This window comes from Rhineura floridana, chromosome 10 (genome assembly GCF_030035675.1).
Source record: "Rhineura floridana isolate rRhiFlo1 chromosome 10, rRhiFlo1.hap2, whole genome shotgun sequence".
NCBI lineage: Eukaryota > Metazoa > Chordata > Lepidosauria > Squamata > Rhineuridae > Rhineura > Rhineura floridana.
This window is the reverse complement of record NC_084489.1, coordinates 48,652,749-48,675,376: the sequence shown is the minus strand read 5'-3', so window position 1 is coordinate 48,675,376 and position 22,628 is coordinate 48,652,749. Positions and strand designations below refer to the sequence as shown.

General features: G+C 38.4%; 1 protein-coding gene across 9 annotated transcripts in view; it reads left to right on the top strand.

Moving 5' to 3' along the window:
* PHF14 (PHD finger protein 14) overlaps positions 1-22,628 on the top strand; it is a 276,890-nt gene that overhangs the window by 36,901 nt on the left and 217,361 nt on the right. For all 9 annotated transcript variants that reach the window (XM_061586426.1, XM_061586424.1, XM_061586430.1 and 6 more), the window contains exons 5-12: positions 1,901-2,060; positions 11,473-11,584; positions 12,651-12,788; positions 14,152-14,298; positions 14,970-15,240; positions 15,981-16,087; positions 17,620-17,715; positions 20,618-20,721. In XM_061586426.1, coding sequence (XP_061442410.1) covers positions 1,901-2,060; positions 11,473-11,584; positions 12,651-12,788; positions 14,152-14,298; positions 14,970-15,240; positions 15,981-16,087; positions 17,620-17,715; positions 20,618-20,721 — 1,135 coding nt within the window. The remainder of the gene's footprint in view (positions 1-1,900; positions 2,061-11,472; positions 11,585-12,650; positions 12,789-14,151; positions 14,299-14,969; positions 15,241-15,980; positions 16,088-17,619; positions 17,716-20,617; positions 20,722-22,628) is intronic.

The window sequence follows — 22,628 nt, the reverse complement described above, 5'->3', positions numbered from 1 at the left end:
CACTCGTTTATAAGACATTATAAAATTGATCGTTATGCCTCTGCTGATGCTTCTTTTGGCAGACGAGTGTTGCAACAGGTTCTTAATGAGGATTAACATGTGGGTGGTCCCTCCCTATATGGGTTGCTTTGGTACATCCCACAGTGATGGCCCACTTCCTATGGAAAATGTACCATTGGTCTCACCTGAAAGGTGATTTTCATAGGAAGGGGCCATCACGACCCTCCCAGTTGGAGGATGACTAGCGATTTTATCAATGGGTTACATGTTATTGTTTCCATATTATATTTAAATGTAAGAGTGAAGTCAAGACTTTTAGTTCTGTTATGTTATGAAGTTATGTTAGAGTCATGTTGTTATGCATGTGACTATTATGTTATTTTCCTGGCGGGCCTGTTGGCCTTGTTCTTGTATTTTTAGATATCTCTTTTAGACTCGCTACGAATGAACTGGAGAGTGGGAGGGGCATGACGTCCCTAGTCTTGACTTCAAAAACATTCTTGCCTTCGCACGATAGGTGGAACTATTTCCCACAGTGATGGCCCCTTCCTATGAAAATCACCTTTCAGGTGAGACCAATGGTACAATTTGATTTATATCCCACTCTTCCTCCCAGCAGGAGCCCAGGGCGGTATAATATTTAAAGTTCCTTCGTGAATAAACCTGTCCTTCGATGGATAAATTCCATTATGCTCTGTCCTGTCACATTAGGTAACAGCTTTGTGCTAAAATCTTCTAACTGCTTTGTAATAGCACAGCACCCCCAGCTGCAGTGTCAGTTTTCTTGATGTACTGATTGTAGCATGTCTAAAAAAAATGTCTGGTACATATCATAACAGGCAATGCAGTTGTAGTTAATTCACTTACTGGCAATTGCCCTTGGATTATTTACTATAAATTGAAGATATACTTCCATTTTCCTAAAATATTTTGATATTCTTTTGTTTATTCTAATAGCACTGTACATAATGGAGAATTTATACTCCTAGGAGTTGCATGAACAGGCATATTTACCTATAATAAAATAGCCACACAGTGCAACTTCTCCATAGTTGACCTTTCAGATCACATATTTGCCTAAATAAATAAATAAAATCTTACTTTTTTTTTTTAGGGCTTTTCATTTACTGAAACAAGTTAATTTTTTTTAAGAAGCATTCAATGTGCTGTCTAGAAATCACTTATATAATGGGTTGTTTAAGCAGAAAATAATAATTGCTTTAAAATGCTGCAGCGTTTTCAGATGTCTTTTGAATTAATCCCCGGTCATTTTTAAGTAAAGGACAGTCAAATGTTCAAATTAACAAAAGATTACCTCCAATGCTCCAAAATCAATTATACAGCATTGCAAAATATAACCTAATGAGTCATTTGGTAGCATCTACAAATTTCTAAAAATTGTAGCTTTCATTTGAAAAGGGAACAACCTTTGCGAAGAACAAATTCAAAATGCATAGATAGTTTCTGCTACTGATTACTAACTAGAAGACCGTTTCTATTGATCTTTAGAGCAGCTGCTTCATCTAGGACATTTCTCCCCCTTTGTCTTTTCTTATAAAATAGGGTTGCATTGAGACAATAGTTTGCCAGAAAGGTGAAGGTAGTATTATAGAGTTCTTGAGACTGGAAAATGTGAGAAACATATTTTAGCAACCCTGCATTTGAGACTGTGAATTCACATGTATCTAACTAAATACACATGCGTCCACTTCCTGCAGAGAGCTCTGTCAGCACCCTTTACCCAGTGTATAGCTTGGACAGTTCTTGGGAAGGAAGGTAGGAAGGAATCCATCTCATGATTTCATGCTGCTTTGCTTTCCCAGTCTTCTCTTAATTCCTAAATACATTCCTTGATATAACCTTCCTTTTGTTAATTCATTTGCATTTTCCATGTTTCTAGGTTGTTATGGTGTTGATGGTGAAAGTGATTCTATTATGAGTTCTGCTTCAGAAAACTCTACTGAACCGTGGTTCTGTGATGCCTGTAAATGTGGTGTTTCTCCGAGCTGTGAACTCTGTCCCAACCAAGATGGAATTTTCAAGGAGACAGATGCCGGCAGGTTAGTTAAGGGGATCTGTCAATCTGTGGGGTACATCTCTGCGGAACAATACATTCCAATCATGTGTTTTCTTCATCAAGCCCATTCTGGAGAGTCAGAGAGAAAAGAGTTAGCCTCTCTTTTGAGTAGTAGCTTAGAATATAGCCAGATTCCTAAAAGAAACAGCGCTGCTGATAATTCTGCACTAGGCGTTTCCTAGGATAACTGCAGCTCTGTGAACTTATTCACAGTGGTATGTTGTGTGGGACCTATTTTCATTTTTATTATTTGATTTCTTATACCCCGCCCTTCTCATGAGAGCCCAAGGCAGATAACAATAAAAACACATCATTAGAACAAAAACAATACAAAATATAACAAGATACAATGTAATAGTTTAAAATTATACTTATGATGCGGCTCCTCTTTCAAACGCCTGCTGGGAAAGACAGGTTCTGAGGTGTTGCCTGAACAAAAACAATGCAGGGGACAGCTGGATCACAACGAGTGGGAGTTCCAGAGCTGGAAAGTTTTATGTTTGTGTGAAAATATACCCCACATCAAAACATTCTGTCCTTTGGAATCTGTAGCTCCACACATTTGTTTGAAAGGTATGAAAATATTTCCAAAAATTCTGTTGAAGAAGTTATAGACTGCGATCCAGCTATTTAAGACACAGGAACACATTTATCGGCCAGTCATTAACCATCTTGCCAAACATAACCTGGTGCTTTCAAGCTTAATCAGTTTCATTGCACAATCATGCCTCTGAACCTCAGCAGGACACTCCTCACAGTGTAACTTAGCATGATTCCATTTACTCTTCAGTGTTCAGTGTACCCTGAATGCATTGAATCAGAAGTCCCAGTAATTCTACACCATGCATAATTTTTTTCTGTTCAAGGTTTAGATTTATCATTTTGAATTTGGCTCTGTACTAAATACTTCCCATTGAAATGGATGTTGACATTTGAAACAACAATCAGTAGGCTGTAATTGAGTGTTTGCATTTAAAAGAATTGCACTTCAGTTTTAAAAATCTTGGCATCTATATCTTGCTTAACTGTCAATTTTCTGTTCGGAAAACAAGTGTAAGAAAATAACCTATTTTGTAAGCTGCCCTGAAGACTTTTTAAAACCATATTCATAGAATCATAGTAGAGTTGGAAGGGGCCTATAACGCCATTGAGTCCAACCCCCTGCTCAATGTAGGAGTCCAAGTTAAAGCGTACCCAGCAGGTACAGTTTATATATACATTCAAAAACTCAAAAGAAACTTCAGGAGTTGATTTAAAAACCCAAATACACAAATGGAATACTGGGGTTAGGAACAATGCAGAAAGAAAACTACTTGATGCTCTGAAGTTTGCATACATCTAACAATATTCTCCTTTTCTTTATACCATACTGACTTACAGGCAGCCAAAAGAACACAAATGCTGACTTTTAGAACCTTAGCAGTATTATCACGGTACTTTGAACAAAGAGACTTCACTTTAGAAGGGCAGACAGGTAGCAACAATTCATATGTGATGGCAGTTCCAACTGTCAACTTGTTAGTGCAGTGCAGGATATCACCAAACAAACAAACAAACAAAAGCTTGATCTCACTGTAGCATCTAAAACCCTTCAGAGAAGCAAACCACAATGGAATTTGGAATAGTCTTCATTCTTAGCAGGTAACTGCACATCATTTAAGAAATTAACTGAAGTTGCTAAATGTCTAAATGCAGTTCTTCATTCTTTTTAGAACCACCCCACAACCCTGCCTCAGAACACCAGCAAACTACACACATTACTTTAGTATGGTTCCAAGTATCTTATTTGAGATGCTGCATTATCATACATTTTTTCTTCTAGAAAAATGACACACACTGCAGCCTAGTTTGCACACAAAATGCTAAACCAAACCATAACTTAACATGGATTCACTAATAGGCAAAAAACCTTGCAGTTTAAGAACGTACCTGTAGCCAACAGATGTTTCTATCAAACTTTAAAAAAACAGGGAAATTGGGCATCTATAGTGAAGGCACCAGGGGAGCAGGAGACCTGACCTCCTCTCTGAGATATTGTACTGCCCTACAAATTTGTCAAAAAGCAAACATGGAGAATTACATTTTTGTATGTTTCTTGGTGTTCTTCTTACTTTGCTTGTTTCCTGTGTTTCTATTGTTTCTACAGAGCATCTAATGTAGAAATTTTTATTTCCCTATATTCATCCTAGAAACCTGTGTCAAATTTATTTTTATTAATTTCAAAGCCTTTTTATTGGTCAGTGTCATATGATGGTGAAGACAGCCTTTTTTGTTTCAGATTGGAGGTTATGTTCAGTTTCTATTTTGGGTGCATTAACAGTTGAATCTGAAACAGCAGTTTGATGTAAAATCAGACTGATTACAATATGTTGCTACTTAAGCAATGACTCTAGCTGTTGGAAAAAACAAACTTAGCCTGCCAAAGATACATGTTTTCAGGCTGCTGTGTTTAAACCACTTCATTTAAGGCAAGGTGGGCACGGTCAATTGAAAACATAGAGCACACCTAGCATTTTGCTAGAATATATTTCACCTCCCACTGTTTTATCTTGTGCAAACTGAGACACTCCTGATGTCCACTGGAGACTATTCTACAGAATAGTCAGTGCCATTATTCCACAAGTATTTTTGAAGTTTGTTTAGTGTAAATTTTGCAAAGTGTTGCTGTACTTCACATATTCACAGAAACAGAAACAAAAGAAAATTTACTATAGGAAACTTCACTAAAATTACAAATGCCGCTCCGCTTGCCTGTGCACAGCCTGGACGGGCGGAGCATAATTGTGGCTGGGGGCGGTGCCACAATTGCCATCTTTAAGGTGGGATGCGTCACGTGTCGCACGTAATATGGGCGTGCGGTGTGGGAGGGGCGGAGCTCCAGGGGCTTATTTAAGCCCACACCGCCCCTCCTATTCTTCCTCTTGGCATGCGATGCCCACCCCGCCCTCCCTCGTTCATGGTGTGTTCTGGGTCGCTTCAGGGCCGAGTAGGAATTTTTACCCTGCCCACCTTGGTTGGCGGGCAGGTTTTTTGCCTGCTCCGTACTGTGAGGGTGCGAGGGAATTGGGTTAGGGGGTGTTGTGATTAATAGGTGGTTTGGCAGATTTGGCTAATTGGACATGGTCTAAATGTTAATGCCCTGAGGGGGGCAGTTTTGTTAAGGCACAGGTGCGGGAAGGGAAGTAGGTAAGGACAGCTAGGTGGCCCCCTTATTCACCTTTGGAGGTGATTGGCGGTTCCAGAGGCCTGTCTGTCAGGGCTTTACAGCTCGTGGACAGGATATGGGCTGCTTCTGGGGCCAACTTACGTCATCCACCTGGAGTTTCACTGCCCTGGGGCGTGGTGACGTGGGAAGGCCCCCCTGCTCACCTACCAGGTGTGGCCAGGGTAAAGGGTAAGCAGATGGGCTTGCCCTTGCCACAGTAGGGGCTGGTTGCCCAAGAGCTGCATGGCAAGCTGCTTGCTTATAGACAGTTCCTGCACCTAGGTTTTCCCTCTGCAGGTCACTTTAAAAGGGGTTTTGTTATAGTTTAGTAAAGTGGCCCTTTGTTCAACCCAAACTGCTGTGTCTGTGTCTTATTTTGCCCCTCAGTCGCAACTTAAATCAGACATATTTAAAGTGACTATCTGAACTATATCAATTGTCTTAATAATGTTGCTTCCTCCCTCCTAAAGCAAGATCACCACAGCACATTTCTTGTTTCTATTATTTGGGCTGATGGCAGGTGTTGCCACCATTCACCATATGCTCAGAGGCACATGTTACCAAATTCTTCCAAGCTACACAGGAAGTGGATTGGACTGTGAAAGACGAACCCAAATTGTGTTTGCTTTTTGACAAATTTGTAGGGCAGTACAATATCTCAGAGAGCAGGTCAGGTCTCCTGCTTCCCTGGTGCATTCACTATAGCTGCCCAATGTGCCTGCTTTTTAAAGTTCGATAGAAATATCTGTTGGCTGAAGATACGTTATTAAACTGCAAGGTTTTTTTGCCTATTAGTGAATTTCTGCTTTTTAATCGGGGAGGTAAGAAATGGGATCCTGTGCAAGTTTGCTGAGAATGCATTGATCATTTGCATGCTTATTAGTTCAGTGGGATTTATTCCCCTGCAGTCATGCTTAGGATAGGTGAAACTGACCACAGGGGAAGGGGAGGAGAGGAGGGAGGGGAGGGAGGCCAGAGGGGAGGAGGGGGATGGGAGCAGGCAGGAGGGCAAGGGGAGGAGAAGGGCAGGTTTGATAATTTCCATGTTTATTGATTTCAGTGGGATTTATTCCTGTGCAATCATGCTTAGGATAGGTGAAACTGACCGGGGGGGGAGGGGAGAGAGCTGGCGTGGGCAGGGAAGGAGGAAGAAGGATGAGGGGAGGGGAGGAAAAAGGGAAGGGGAAGGAGGGGAAAGGCAGGTCTGATCATTTGCATGTTTATTGAGTTAAATGGGATTTACTCCTATGCAGTCATGTTTAGGATAGGTAAAACTGAACATGGGGGTGGAAGAGGGGGAGGGGAGACAAGGAGATTGGAGGGGGAGGGGCAAGGAATGGGGAGGGGAGGGCAGGTTTGATCATATGCATGCTTATTGAGTTCAGTGGTATTTACTCCCATGCAGTCATGCTTAAGATAGGTAAAACAGGCCATGGGGAGGAGGAGGGAGAGGAGTGGGGAGGAGATTGGGTGAGTGGGCACTGGGCAGAGGAGAAGCCCCTTTCCTTTTCCAGAGGAAAACAGTATCATTGCTTTTCAGCGTTTCCCCCACCTTTTTATTCTACAGCAGGCACATGAATCCTCCAACCCAAATTTAAAACAAAGTTGCCCCTGGCCACATTCACATCAGACTGTTATTTCACTTTGGACAGTCATGGCTTCTCCCAAAGAATCCTGGGAAGTGTAGTTAGTGAAGGGTGCTGAGAGTTGCTAGGAGATACCCTGTTCTCCTCACAGAGCTTCAGTCAGAGTGGCTGACTCAGAGCTTGGAAAAGTTACTTTTTTGAACTACAACTCCCATCAGCCCAATCCAGTGGCCATGCTGGCTGGGGCCGATGGGAGTTGTAGTTCAAAAAAAGTAACTTTTCCAAGCTCTGCGCTGACTCTGGCCACTGGAGCTCTGTCGGGAATAGGAGTCTCCTCTTAGCACCTTCTCAAACTACACTTCCCAGGATTATTTGGGGGAAGCTATGACTGTCTAAAATGAAATAAAGGGCTGGTGTGGGTGTGGCCCCATGATTAGCCAAGCCAAGCAGCTGTGAGTCTGGTTTTTAGAACACTGACAGTTGGTTCTTACTGAGCATGCCCACGCTTATCACTGACTCCAATGCTAAATTTCTTAAATTAATTAAATTAACTTTTAAACTGCAGAAGATGAAGGTCAGAGTATGGGCAAGGTCAGTATCAGGATTACAGGTACTCTGTGAACATGGCTGATTTTTAATGAATTTCAACAGAGTTATGAGATCTCTGACAAAAAGTCCAAAAGGGATCTGGGTTTTTTTCTCTCTCCCTTTTTAGACTTTGAACTCTCAATTCTCTCTGACTGCTTTGTGTATCACCATGAAAATTTACAGGGTTGCCAGCATTTCTGAGTTCAGGACTATTAAGTTTTGTAAGGTTTTGTTTTCAAATGAGCTTATGGGAAGCATCAGAATGGGAAGGGAGGGTATTTTCAATTTAACTCTGCGGAATGTGAAAAATCCATGCTGGCTATAGTATATAGGCACTCTCGTGACTGTATAATATGCAGGCTTTGAGAGAGGAGATCATGACCACATTGCTCCTTCTCCGGTCATGCAGTTGCTGTGCTGTTGTGGGCAAAGCCATGGTTTGGCTTAGAGTGTTCCCGAACACAGGCCTTTTGGTTTCCTCCAGACCCCAAGATATAAGCCAAAGACAAACATTGTTTAGATTGGTGGACTATATACATTAATAAACAAATCAATTCAACCCAGATTGTTATGAAGCTTGACTTTTTAAAGCTAATTACCTTTTCCAGCTGTGTGGAAACATTTGGTAGGTATCAGCCTGGTTGGGCGAACCCCAGGGTTGGCCAAAATAAAAATAAAGGTTAAAAATCAAAGATATTGCAGACAGTACTGAAGAGGTTAAGGATAAAAAAAACCAACATGGCAAACTCCCAAAAAGTTTCCCAATGAAGATAGAATATGCTTAGCAGCCATAGAAATGGAAGTGTAGTCTGGAATGCCCCCTGATCACAGGGAATGTCTGGCTGGAATCCTAAACAGAATGGGTGGGACACTGCAACATTTTGTTGCAAGTCTGACTTGTTCCCTGTAATTCTGTACTTGGACGGTTTCATACCTATCAGTTTGGAAGCCAAACAAGACTACCAAAATTAAGGTAGCAGTTTCTGTATGTGCATGCGATGGATTCCTAGGTATGCAGAAATATATTAGTTTGTAAATTAAGATATAAAAGATGGTCTTCCAGGAACTTATTCTGAGTAGTTTCCTGGACCATGGAACATTGAGGATATCAGCTGAGGAAAAGAATAGAAAAGCAGGGAGGTTTTTGGCCTGTCTGAGCACTTAAGTATTTAGAGCATACTGTAAGGGGGTTAGCATTGGGGAGGATGTGTGCAGTGTGCCTTTTTCTTTTCTCATTCTTCAACCCCAGTCTACACCACTATGCAGTAATGAAGTGCGTTGGTTCAGGGTTGGCACAATGGAGGAAGATATTAGGAGGATGGGAAAGAAAAAAGTGTCCTTTTTGCTTCTCTCCCCCTCCTGCAAACTCCCTCCACTGGGTGAGCTCTAAATAATGCTGCAGTGATCCTATTCCAAACTAGCTGTACCCCTGAGCACTCATATTGAGACCTAGGAATAGACCACAATACTTTGAGACCACTTTTGTTTACGTGATACCAACATGGAGTTCTGCAAACCTTTGTCAACACTCTTGTGAGCCTAGGCCATCTGACTATGTGCTACAAACAAAATAACATCGCTTTCCTTTCCGACTTAAAATAGTCAGAATGTTAAACTAAACCTGTTAAAATTCTCTCTGTAGTGAGGAATGATTTTCTCTGATCTTCCCATCTGAGAGACTGAATATATAATGAGATGATTAATTTAAAACAAATCTACATTTTGCATTTTCTCTTCAGTTTTAGGAGCACCAATGTGGATATAATGAAATCTCCTGTTTTGCTATATGATATGATACTAACCAGGATAAGACTATTGTCCTTATTTTGGTTCAGCTTTTTTCTTTCCTGTCACCAACATCTGTCATCCTAGCTTGGAGCAAAATGGATGGGGAAGTAACAAGAAAGATTATTCTTCTTTGATTACCCAATTTGTCTTAATTACAAGATTCTCAAACATGTGCGGCTAAACAAATGAGCAGGAAAACATTTAGGCACTGGTATTAAAAGCAGCTGAAGCTGTCTCAGCTGTGAACTTGACTGACTTCTGTGTATTTTAATAAAGATTCAGGATGGAGTTCATACATAGGTGGTTAAGGAAATGAGATACTTGTGTGCCAATCATACTGAAATGGCAGTTTAAATCTGTAATACTACAGTACTTGTGTGACATGTACTAAAACATTTTGAGAAGGTCAGTATGAAGCAAGCAGCCAGCTGTTGGGTTTATCATAGATAAACTTCTACAGAGTGCAGTAGCATTTAATACACCAGTAGAGCATGAAAAAACTGTGCAAATTAAATTGAGAAGCAGCTGCTCGTTGAAGATGTATATCTTTATATTGAACTCTGCAGGGTGCAATGGGGAGGATGCATTAAAACATACTATCAGAAATCACCAGCCAAAACCTTGGCATTTTAAAAAAAAAGATGGGCAACTATTTCCTCTCATTTCCCTGGTAAAACTGTTCCCAGTGCAACACATCAGTGGCATTTCACAAAAAAAGAAAACTCCCCTAGAATTTCAAAAACACAAACAGAATATCTTTAAGGTGGAGGCTTTAATATTTTGGTCTTTTGGGGCAAATTGCTTGAAATTTCACCATGTGTTGCCTAAAACCCAAAATCTTAATTTAAAAAAAGAGTCATAAAAGTGACTTGAAATGAAGAAGGCATAAGGCAGGGGTAGCCATTGGGTTGGCCTCCAGATGTTTTGGACTGCAACTCCCATCAGCTCCAGCCAGTATGGCCCAATAGTCAGGCATGATGGGGTTTGTAGTCCAAAACAGCTGAAGGGCACCACATTGGCCACCCTTGGCGTATGGCCTTCATGTTGGAAAATAGTTGGAAGTGCAAGAAGTGTATCAAAATTACACTTCTTGATGCTTAAGAAGAATCCATAACAATATATTTATATTTGTGCAACGGCAAAAATGTACAAGCTCCTGTAGATTGATAGATTGTCTTCAGACTACTAATAAATAATATAGAATACATAACATACATGTTATTAGCACATTCATCATCATCATCACCTTATTTTTATGCCCCTTTCCATAAAAAAAATCATGCTCAAAGCAACTTACAAGGAGAATACTACATCACAAAATCAACAGTTGCAACAATTTCATAATAACAATAATAAAACAGCAACATAGCAGATGTAACAGCATACAGAAACAACATTTTAGTACTATAAATGTAGCAACACTACATGCCCTGGCAGTAGCAAAGACAAGGGAGTTTGAACAGTTTCACCTTTGTCCTAAATGTTCTAACCACTGCTTCAAAGTCCAATAAAACTTAGCCAAGAATCAAGTTAGTCTGACCAAGTGTCAAGGCCTCAGCTTCCCTAAAGGTTCACTGCTCCTTTGGCATCACCAATTCAGATGGCATTAGTGCTTCCAAAGGCAGGGAATGAGGTAGTGGAAACACCCCTTCTGTGTTCATCACTGCATGCTTTGTCCCCCAGAGATGTCCACCCCAATCCAAAATGTTGGTAAAATTCTACTGATCAGCTGTTGTGGGGAAGGAGGAAATAAATGCAAATTCCTTGCCACAGCCGCTGAGCTGTGCAATTGTAACTTTTTGAAAGGGCTCAGTTAGCACAGGATCAGCGAATATCTGTTTTGCACAAATTATTCCCCAACAAGGTGGGGATATGTGTACATAAGCCTGCCATATAGGATGGTCCTGTATAGGGTTTCTCCACCATTGACTGTATTCTAAATTGGCTAAAAAGTTACAGAGATTATAATAACTTCTTATATAGGTCTAAAGAGTTCAAAGGGGAGATATGAAATATTGTTGAAGTGCATATTAATTTATTGTAACTACAAAAATGTGTTACATGCTTTTGCTATCTCTCAATTACTTCAAAATTGTGGTAATCTTTGTACTATTTATACAAGGTCCCATTAACGGTTGAGTCACCAAAAAGCTGTTCTTCCCTGTCTGTAATTCTTTTAGTGTTCAGATATGAACCTTAAATGCTTTCTGCTTTCCCTTTTGTTATAGATGGGTCCATATTGTTTGTGCACTCTATGTTCCAGGAGTTGCATTTGGAGATATTGACAAATTGCGACCAGTAACTCTTACAGAAATGAACTATTCCAAATATGGTGCTAAGGTAACATTAAGATGGATATATTTGGGGGATAATTTATATAACTGTAACTTGTTTTTGTTTATTTCCTTTGCAATTCATTACAACTAAACATTCAAAACATATGACGATCAATATAGACATGATGACAATCATCATCATCATTTTCTTATGAACCCTCCTCATTGGATAGGAACTGTGCAACTAATTCCAAGTGCCCAAGGCTTGTGTTTTTATACTGGGCTTTAGATATGAAGATACTAATAACAGGGCAGTCTTAAGTAAACGAAAGGCAGCTCAATTAATCCCCACTGTAAAAGACTTGGCCATCAGACCAAAATAATATTAATCTGAGAATATATGAGATTTCAAACTCAAGGTTAATCCTTGAGTGAATTCTTGACAGGCCTTCCCTGAACCTCAGCCAGAGATTTAAACGTGACTCACTGAAAAATTCTGCCATCATGCTTTTTACTCTTGTCTTGATGTTAAACTTCTAAATAGTATTTCCAACTTCATAAAAGGGTTTTTTTTAAAGAACATTTGTTTAGTATGTAGCTGACCCTATCTGTGGACTGGTATTCATCACTTAATAGCCACCTTTGCTTTTAGGTCTGTATTGCTTATTGTAAGCGACCTTGAAATGTTAACAGATGGGATAAAATGTCCTAAGTATGTAATTCGATTATGTGCATGCGCACACATAGTTACAGACATAATAATTTATATGAAAAGTGTTGCTGATGGTAGAGAACAGTTGTAGATAGGTTTGCATGCAACATCATATACATATATATATATATATATATATATATATATATATATACACACACACACACACACACATATATGTATGTATATATACATATATGTATATATACATACATATATACATACACATATTTCATTTTCTCCCTTATCTCATTCCTTTCGTTTCTTGCTTATGTTCTATGACACTTAGGGTGCAGGGACCTATTTTGTCTTCTGTGAAACATCTAGTACATTTTTAGACACCGTATAAACTTATTAATTGGGGCTGTTTTTGTAATACCCACTCTCTGGCTTTCTCTCTCTCATTGATCTGCTACAGGAATGCAGCTTCTGTGAAGATCCTCGTTTTGCCAGAACTGGCGTTTGCATCAGTTGTGATGCTGGGATGTGCCGGGCATATTTCCATGTGACTTGTGCTCAGAAGGAAGGCCTGTTATCAGAAGCAGCAGCAGAAGAGGTATGAAAATTTATTCAGTGGGACAATGACATCCCTAAGTGGCTGATGTCTTCCTTCTCACTGTCTGAGGCAGGAAAGATTTAACACTCCAAAGAACACTGTTGTAAGCCCCTCCCACGGAGTATTAGTTCATTTTTCTGTGTAGCTTAAGCAGTACTGTTGAGATACAAGGGAGAAGTTTGTACCTTCTCTTTTATATCTTAGCCTTATGTCTTGACTCTGTGGATATTTTTGGCAGGAATCATCTCTGTTGGACCCATTGCATACTAGAAAGATGCATATATGTGGGGAGAGTGATGATGATCTTCAGTTCCCTTCCATCCCTTTGATTTTCTCATGGTTCAAATCCACCATCCACCATTTTGTCTGATTATCTTTTCAGAGAATAATCTGTGAAGCATTTCTTCTGTTCCACCTCTGTTGATTTACAATGCAACATTTGGAAACAAAGGAAAGTTGTGTGGAAGCACAAAAATTGCTTGATCGTATGAACTGGCAGAAATAAATAAATATGCTCTTTGATACATGAATAAAAATATCACACACACACCCGCTATATATGGTATTTGTATATGTAATGTATTGCTGTCTACATTAATGCATTTGGAAAATGGCATACAAATAGCTGTGTGATATTCACTGTTGCAGCCCCTCTAGATATGAGATTAAACTTGAAGATTTAATACTAAAATTTACATAGAAGATTATGATGGTGATTTATTGGTTACTTTCTTAGCAGAAAAGCAACCCAAAGTGACTTACAACAGCAATAAGACACTAAAATCAATTGTAATTTTTTTAAAAAAAAATCTAAAACCACATCTGTATAGATAAAGGATGGATAGAAAGCCTGGGTAAAAAGTAAAGTTTTGCCTAGAGCCTAAAAATAGAGATTGTAGCTATAGCTATTCATAAATGCTAAACAATTAAAATTAATGTATGTAAAATTATCTACATATAATAAACATGTAACTATTTAATTTGTCAACTTTTCACTAAAAATCAGAACAAAAGTTTCATATTTGTAGTGATTGAGGCTGCAATCTAATACATGTCTACTCAGAAGTAAGTTCCATTGGATTCGATGGAACTTATTCCCATATAAGTGTGTATTAGATTGCTGCCTCAGTTGGTTAAAATACTCATAATTATTCCTCTTAGAGTCCATCTACAGAAATTTGTGGAATATATTTCAAAATATTGTCCTATTTATTTGTCCTGTTTATTTCAAAATATTTATAGACTGCCTCTGGATAAAACTCTCTCAAGGTGGCCTGCATAATATTAGTTTAAAATTACAGCTTCAGTAACATGAGCTTTTCATGAGCTTTTGCATTCTTCATTTTTCTTTTAATTGGAACAGGATATTGCAGATCCTTTCTTTGCTTATTGTAAACAACATGCCGACAGGATGGATAGAAAATGGAAGCGCAAGAACTATTTGGCTTTGCAGTCTTATTGCAAAATGTCTTTGCAGGAAAGAGAGAAACAGCTCTCACCAGAAGCTCAGGTAGCATATCTGTGCCAAGTTTGTATTTGTATTTAATACAGCATGCTAAATGAGAATGGTTAGGTCATTGCTGTGGGTTGCAAGGGAAATGAATATAGTTGAAAATAGCCTGAAATCTTAGAGAATCACTATTTACCTGCTTGCAAATAATCTAAACTCGTGTATACTCACCCCATATAAGCATGCGCACTGACCTTTCTCTGCTCTATGGTATCTCAGTGTCTTTCTACTAACCACTGCCACAGTCTGTTGTCAGCCTAAACCACTTCTAGTTTGACTTACTCCGGCATTTGGAAAAGTATACCTGCTTGTGGTGGACATGGTGAGATGGGAATAGTTGATATATTTATTCCCTATGGGGAGGATTCTTTATTTATGAGAATTACGAATTTCCATTGTGAAAGATCAGGATGATGGATAAAAGATGCTGTTAGTGGATTTTTCTTGAACATCCAAGTGTGTTAATACATTACTTTGAATGTGTTTAAGGTCTGTTTCAAACTATTCTGGTCTGCAGATTATTTTTAGGAACAGTTATCTTGCACTATTAAAAACCATTTGCTCTCATTAAAATATTTGTGTGTGCATTATTAGAAATGGAGATTAGATTTACTACAAGAGTATAAATATGCTACTTAGCTTTCTTTTTATGTGTTTTTTAAACTTTGTAGGCCCGAATTAATGCCAGACTACAACAGTATCGTGCTAAGTCAGAACTAGCCCGTACCACAAGGCCACAGGCATGGGTACCAAGGGAAAAACTTCCACGGCCGCTTACTAGCAGTGCTTCAGCAATACGTAAGCTGATGCGCAAAGCAGAATTAATGGGAATTAGTACAGACATCTTTCCGGTGGATACTTCAGATACCAATTCCAGCGTGGATGGAAGACGAAAGCACAAACAGCCAGCCCTGACTGCTGATTTTGTTAATTATTATCTTGGTAAGGGTGAAAATATACGTGCATTTTTTAAATGGCTTTCAACAGTCACAAAATGGATCTATGCCAAGGGTGTCTAACCTTTGGCTTTCCAGATGTTGTGGGACTACCATTCCCGTCCTTCTGTTGGTCATAGTGGCTGGGGCAGGTGGGAGTTGGAATCCAGCAACTAGAGGCTGCAGATTTAGCCACTCCTGTGTTTTAAAGAAATTGTTCATCTATAGATGAAAGAGTGGAGTTGCTTTAAAGCTATCCATATACTCCTTTACTTCAGCACTATAATTCCCTAGTTACAATTTTAAAGCAGTAAAGCTGCCACCAATTAGCCAAGTCAATATTCATATATGTAGTATTAAAAGAATGAATGAAACAAAAAAGTTAAATGGCCTTAATGCTTCTGCTTCCCTCCCTCAACCCGTGCTTTTGAGGTCAGGGGCAAGAGTAGCACTGTAAAACCCTCTAGTAATGTAATCAAGGGTTGTTTACCCCTCATCCTTTTCTGCTTTGCAGGGATGAACTAATACTAGTATACATTTTTATATGCACCTTAAATCTTCATAGCTTGGATTTTTGAGAAATATTGTATGTGGTATTCAGCTTGCAGGTGGCTGAAGCAGTCTGAGTGTTGTCTGTATGTGAAACTGAATGCACAGGAATATTGTCATACAGTACATTGTTATCTAGACTGACTTCATGCTGTTGCTTCAAAAAGGAAATACAGAGAGTACTGGCTTTTATTTTAGAGAGAAACATGCGCATGATCCAGATCCAAGAGAATATGGCAGAACAGAAGAAAATTAAGGATAAGCTAGAGAACGAACAGGAAAAGCTTCATGTGGAATATAACAAGGTAAACGTGTCTTCAAACAATGGTGCAAATTTTATGCTTTATTTAATGAGTTGTTAAGATAAAATTGAAGTGTCATTTGAAAGTTGTTGACTTTTCATCACTGAAACTTACTGTAAAATACATGTTAAAATAAAATGTAGGTCTGGGTTTTTCAGTGGTCTTCATCCACTGCCCACTAAAAAATTAGCATGTTGCAAAGAGGTCATCATCTATATAGCCTTTCACAGTCCTATAGCAGCCTTACGCTTGCTTTCATTACCCTTACTGCTTATATGTGCATGTAGTCATGTGCACAAGAAGCAGCTGGCATTGGGGTAGTTCATTAGAGGTTTATGGTGATTGAGGAAGGGAATTCTTAGCCTTACCTTTAACCATGGGGTTGGCAGAGTCAGGGGTTGCCTAAGTACACTTGGCTGGACAGTTACCTCTGCTCATGACAGCTGCCCTATCCATTCAGTAACCGTGAATTTCCACAGTGATGACTCAGGTCCTTCTTCCTCCACTATATCTTCCCACTGTTGAAAGTAAAGGCAGGAATTCCTTTCTGCATTCAGTAAGGTCCATCTGTTTCTCCATCTAGCCCAATATTTTCTATTTGGACTCACAGCGATTCTCCAGGATCTTATGAAGGGGTCTTTCAAATCACCTACTACCTGCTCCTTTGGTAATGTCCGCAATTGACATTATGAACTTTTGCATTCAAAGCATGTGTATTTTATCACCAGTATGGTCTCTCCCATTGGGTCACTATGCAACACCATCTGTCAATAGTTTCCCCTTCATTGGCCACCACTGTGCGCAGGTTTAGTTATCTAGGGTACTGGCAACATGTTTTTCCTGTTAGTTTGGTGTAAACAGAATTCTTGAATTGAAATCCTCTCAGTGGGTATTTTGGGGATATTTGGGGGAAGGCTTCAGTGATATAACAACTGTTGTGTGAACACACACATATGCATCGCTGATCAAGGTGAATGGAAGGCATTACATGAAGAATTAAATGCTAAGCTTATTCCCATTCTCATTTGCTTTCAAAAAGGAATATCTGTGTGCACATCACATGAATGTGACCATAGTTGTTGAAATTGTTGAAGAATAGGTAGTAGTCAGGAGGACAGAACATCATTCCCAGTTAAACTTAAAAAATGTGACAAGCTTTCATATTTTCTTATTTCAAGTGTGCAGGTGTACAGCACTGAAATCTTGATTCCCTGCTTAGAAAAACTTGGCACATCTTTACAGATGGAAATAACAGAGTGGAACTGTTTTGATGTTTCTTGACTGCCATTATAGTCTTATTGTCAGACAAAATTACTTTAGGTTCTCCCTTACTAACCAGATGGATGCCCATGTTTTCTTTCTGGTGTTATTGAATGGCTGATTAACTTTACTGATTCCAGTTTCATTGATATGAGTGAACAGTTTTATTATTTAATTACCTCTCTTAGAAAAGGTATTGTAAGTAAAGAATGCCTCCTCCCGGATAAGAGGTGCTAAATAACTTCTGCAATATTTTTCACTGCTTTCTTTTTCAGTTGTGTGAGTCTTTAGAAGAACTTCAGAATATGAACGCAAAACTACGAAATGAAGGGCAAGGAATATGGGCTGTGCTAGGTAGAATAATGGGTCAGGTTGGTTTTTCCCATTTCTCCTCCCTCCCACTTTCCTTATATCTTATGGGACACATGATTTCTAAAAATAGGTTTTTCTTTGTTATTGTCACTTTTTGAGCCTAAAAAGCTACATTTGATAAAGTCCCGGTCTTACTCTAGGGATAATGATTTCTGATTGAAATATATCAAGGGCTGTGCAAGCTACCTACTGGGAACCTGTAGCTTAATTTTGTTTTTGTATTAGCTATCTTGTTTGCAAAATTCTTTCATTTGCTGTAACTGATTGACCTGTCATTTGTGATGAAGCTAAACCTGAAACATGAGTTAATCTAACCACATTCCTTGCTATTCCCCCCACCCAACCATGGTGGATTTCACATAGCAGGTTTTCTTGGGATATATTGTTTTCTTGACCCCTCACTTCCTGCTGAAAGCATAAATAATTTGTTGTAATTTTAAATGAATTTTTCATGTGGAAATATCCTTTTTTAGGAAACTAAGTATCTTAGGGCAGTGATTCCCAAACTTTTTTTCTCTGTGGACCGCTTGAAAATTGCTGATGAACTTGGAGAACCACTTAATGATTTTTTCTGCCTGTTGTGGCAATTGTAATGTGCTATGCTAGATGCTGTGTGATTTTTAATTGAAATTTTATTGCTTCTTTTTATTTCTTACATTGTATTACAATTTGTATTTAATAGAATTCAAATTGTAATGGAATAAAAAATAAATTAAAAAGCAATAAAAATACAATTAAAAATAAATATGAATAATTAATGCAGACTTGTCACGGACCACCTGAATGCAGCTTGCAGATCACTGGTGGTCCGTGGATCACAGTTTGGGAATCCTTTTCTTAGGCTACAACTGGTTATTTCTTGATCATAACCAGTTGTAGCCTAAGATAGTAAGATAAAATTACTATAAAGAAATGTTGCAGCTTCCCAGTTATTAAAGAGTATTGCACTTGTAAATTAGCAGAATCCAGAATCTTTATTTGGTTAAATTTTCAGCTATATTTAAATAGGGCAGGGAGCACTTTCTGCATTTTCTACCTCCACTTCTCCCTTCATCCAAGCTGTGGAAGATGTGAATGCCATTTTCTAGCTGACTATATCTGAAAGACTGATGAATTTCTATGGCTTTTTCTCTTTTGGTATTCAGTGCAGTTAAGAGATTTCTCAAGAAAGTGGGATCATTTTCGGTGTCATTCCAATGTAAATCAGCTCTTAGCTTTTTTTTGTCGAGGTCATAGTTAGTCTTTTAATATTATAAAAAGTTAAAAACAATCTCAAGAAATTGGATGATAGGTCACCTGTGGTTTATGTTCAGCACAAAAATTAATAAGGCTTACAGACATGCTTGTTAGGTTCTGTGAAACTGGCCAGAGCATCTAATCTAATCTGGTTTACAGAGCAATCCAACTCAGGGGAAGCTGGTGTAAGTTGTGGTGGAGCAAGAGAAGCCAGCATAAAGTTTCACTACATCCAGTTGCCATTCAGGAACCTCTGGGTTGGCTTAACACCGGCTCATCCGGGAGCTGCATGCAGGGACCAGAAAGTAAAAGTCTGCTCTCCCAAACACCTCTACCACGGAGTAAATCCTCTCCATTGACTTCTGTTGTAATTATTTTCTTAGACTTTTTCCCAGTGTAACTTTTGCCTGGATAGGGATCTTCAGGAGCACTCCGAACACAAGTTGGGTGTAGCCTAAGTACCCTCACCTCGGCTCCTCTCCCAACATGCCCCAATTCAGACTTATGCCAGCTCTACTTGTGCTTGTCTCAGCTGAGCTGGCTTGGTCCTGGCTCAGCCTGGCTGAGGGACTTACGCCATTGTAGTCTGGCTGTGCCAGGACCCAGCTGGATCTCCCAGCTAGAGATCCGCTGCATCCAATTCTCTTCAGCTCAGCATAAATGCAAGTTAGATTGTGCTGTTATTTATTTGTTTCATTTATTTATTTATTAAATATGTAACCCGCCCTTCCTCCCAGAAGGAGCCCAGGCCGACAAACAAAAATACTAAAAGCAATTTAAAACATCTTAAAAACAAATGACTTTAAAACACATAAAAACAAAACATCTTAAAACAAAACATCTTAAAAATGTCTTTAAAAACACAACTTTAAAAACAACTTAAAAACAATTAAAAAGCAATTTTATATGGACCATTCATACATGTAGGAGTCTGTCTTCATGAATGTTTTGTTAATAAGTTCCTCCATTAAAAAAATGTTTGAAATTTCACGAATATGTTTCCTGGTGCAGTAATTTAATAATAGTAAAAAGTAGTAGTTTCATTTGCACAGCTTGCATGACACTTTTTTCCAGTTGGTTGAACAGATGCAGGCCCACAGGGCCACTGAGAAATGACTTTGATAGATGGTTGCTGTCTGTGAAGCTAGCATACTGCAGATTAGTAGAAACCCGAAGAGAATCTCTCCTGCTTTGTGCAGAGTTTGGTCCAATAAGATAATTTTTCTAATTAACCTATGGAGCACCACTGTAGCAGGGATGCTGAGGAAAATAAACTGCCTCAATATTCTTTTGTGAAGTGTAGTAGATTTTTCTTTTCTTTTTTCTTTTTAACCTTCTAAACCAGCTTGTCCTTGTCTGTCTCTGTTAAAGCTCCTTCTGTTAAAGGGGGGAAAGTTAAAAAGCCAGGGCTTTAATGTCTTAGGTTTCTCTCTCTGTCTCTTGCATTGGGAATGCAATTGTGAATGCAATTTCATTTCTCATAGGACTCACTTGGGGACAGAATATGTAGTGCAATCATTTTTGCAACCTGACTAAGCAGTTTTCTGTCATAAGTTTTAGCATACTGGGCACAACCAAATTTTGATTACTGAGTGATAAATGAAGGAGAATGTTATATTACATATGTCTCTCACAAATTATTCTGTATTTGTTCAAACCCAATAGAAATTGAATATACCAGCAATTTTGCGAGCGCCCAAGGAAAGAAAGCCTAGTAAAAAGGAAGGTGGAACCCAGAAGACTACAACCCTCCCAGCAGTACTTTATAGGCAAGTAGTAGAAGCACATTGCAGTAGACATTGATTATAAACAGAATGAGATGCCTATATAATTGAAGTTCTTATTTCAAACAGAAATTCTTTTTTACTCCTAGATACCACTGTTGTGTGCTAGCAAACTTGACTGGTTTAAAATCATATAACATTATAATAACTATCTCCAGAGTCAGGACATCAGTACCGGGATTTCTTTTACTTCAGAAGGAAATTCCTTTTGTACCTAATATCTTAATCTGTTTTGAGATAAATGGTTGAGATTCTTTGAACATTAATGTTTTGCATTTTAGATTTTTCAGCAATGGCTGATTGAAATTGCTATGGACGTATATTGTATATTAGGCCCTAATAAAGCACATTTGATCCTCAAGTCTAATCTTCCTTTTTCATAATTCAGGTTAATATATTGTTGAGACTATTAATAGATATATTTACTCACTGCCATACATACAGTTCTTTTTATCATTTACTATTATGGGTTTGTTGGTGTGTATATATTTGTTTGTGTGTAATTTGATACAAGTACCAAAACATACAGAAGTTGAAACATACACATCACATAAAAGCTACCTTTCTGCAAGATGACATGCATTTAAAATAGGCAGAATATTTACCCTCCTTTTGGGGTTTAGCTATTCACATTGATCATAATCCATTAACATAGAGTTCTTTATAAAAGCCACACCTTAGTTCCATATTACATTAACCAGAATGCATGCTTTTGAAGATTTATGGAATGCCTTCAATTTGACTGATAAACAATATCCCACAATTTCCCCAGCTATTCTTGTTTTGAAAGTATCTTCTTAAATTTCCAGTGACTAGCACAAACCATTCTAGAAGTCACTAGAGTGTTTAATACTACCTCATGTTTCTTTGTGGGGGGCATTTGACTGCATTATGTTCTTTAAGAACCATAAACACTTTTACAAACATAAAAATGTTCTTGCTTGATCAGACCAAAGATCATTCTGTTCTAGCAATCTGTCTCGATCAGTAGCTTGCCAGATACTTTTAAGAAGCTCTCAATAGGTATGATACTGATAGCCATCTCCTGTTTTCTTTCCTGTATCTGATAGTCAGAAGCATATACCATCAAGATATTAAGATACGCTATTAGCTATCACGGATAACAGTCATTGATGCACCTGTCCTCCATGGAGTTGCCCAAATCTTTTAAAAACCATTTAAACTAATGCCCATAATCATGCATTGTGGTAATAAATACCACTTGCATGGTGAGAAGAAATACTTCTGTTTACTTGTCCTAAATCTTCTGCTAGTAAATTTCAATATATTTGAAATTATCCATTCTTTCCACACTGATGATATTTTTTATAAATTGCTGGATTTCTTTTGGTGAATATTAATTTGTTCTGATATTATGTCTGCAAAATGGGGTACCACTCTTCGATAACTTTGTTGCCTTTCTTTTTGTATAAATTATCCAAAATGCTGCTGCTGAACTTAATCATATGACTACATTGTCCAAGAGTGAAGATGTTTTCCATCACAACTGTTATTTTATTGCACATTTGTTTAGTCTTGATTCTGACAAAATGTTTTATTTGCAGCCTTTCATTAATTTAAAGTAATAATAGGATTCATGATAATACAGCCTTTGTAATATGAAAAGATCATTACAATTAAATTTCATTCATCCTCACATCATCCTCACATTCATCCTTACTATTCAAAGTAAGTGAAGACAATTATTTCTACAGATAAGGACTTGAGTTTGAAATATTTTTATTTGCAGACCCCTGTGAGTTTCTAATAACTGATGAAGGATTTAAATTTAGGCCAACATTCTGCTTTCAAGACACTGCCCTCAATGGGCATTTAAAGAAAACGATAGATACAATCAATATATCAGAAGTCATAAATGTCCAACAACCATT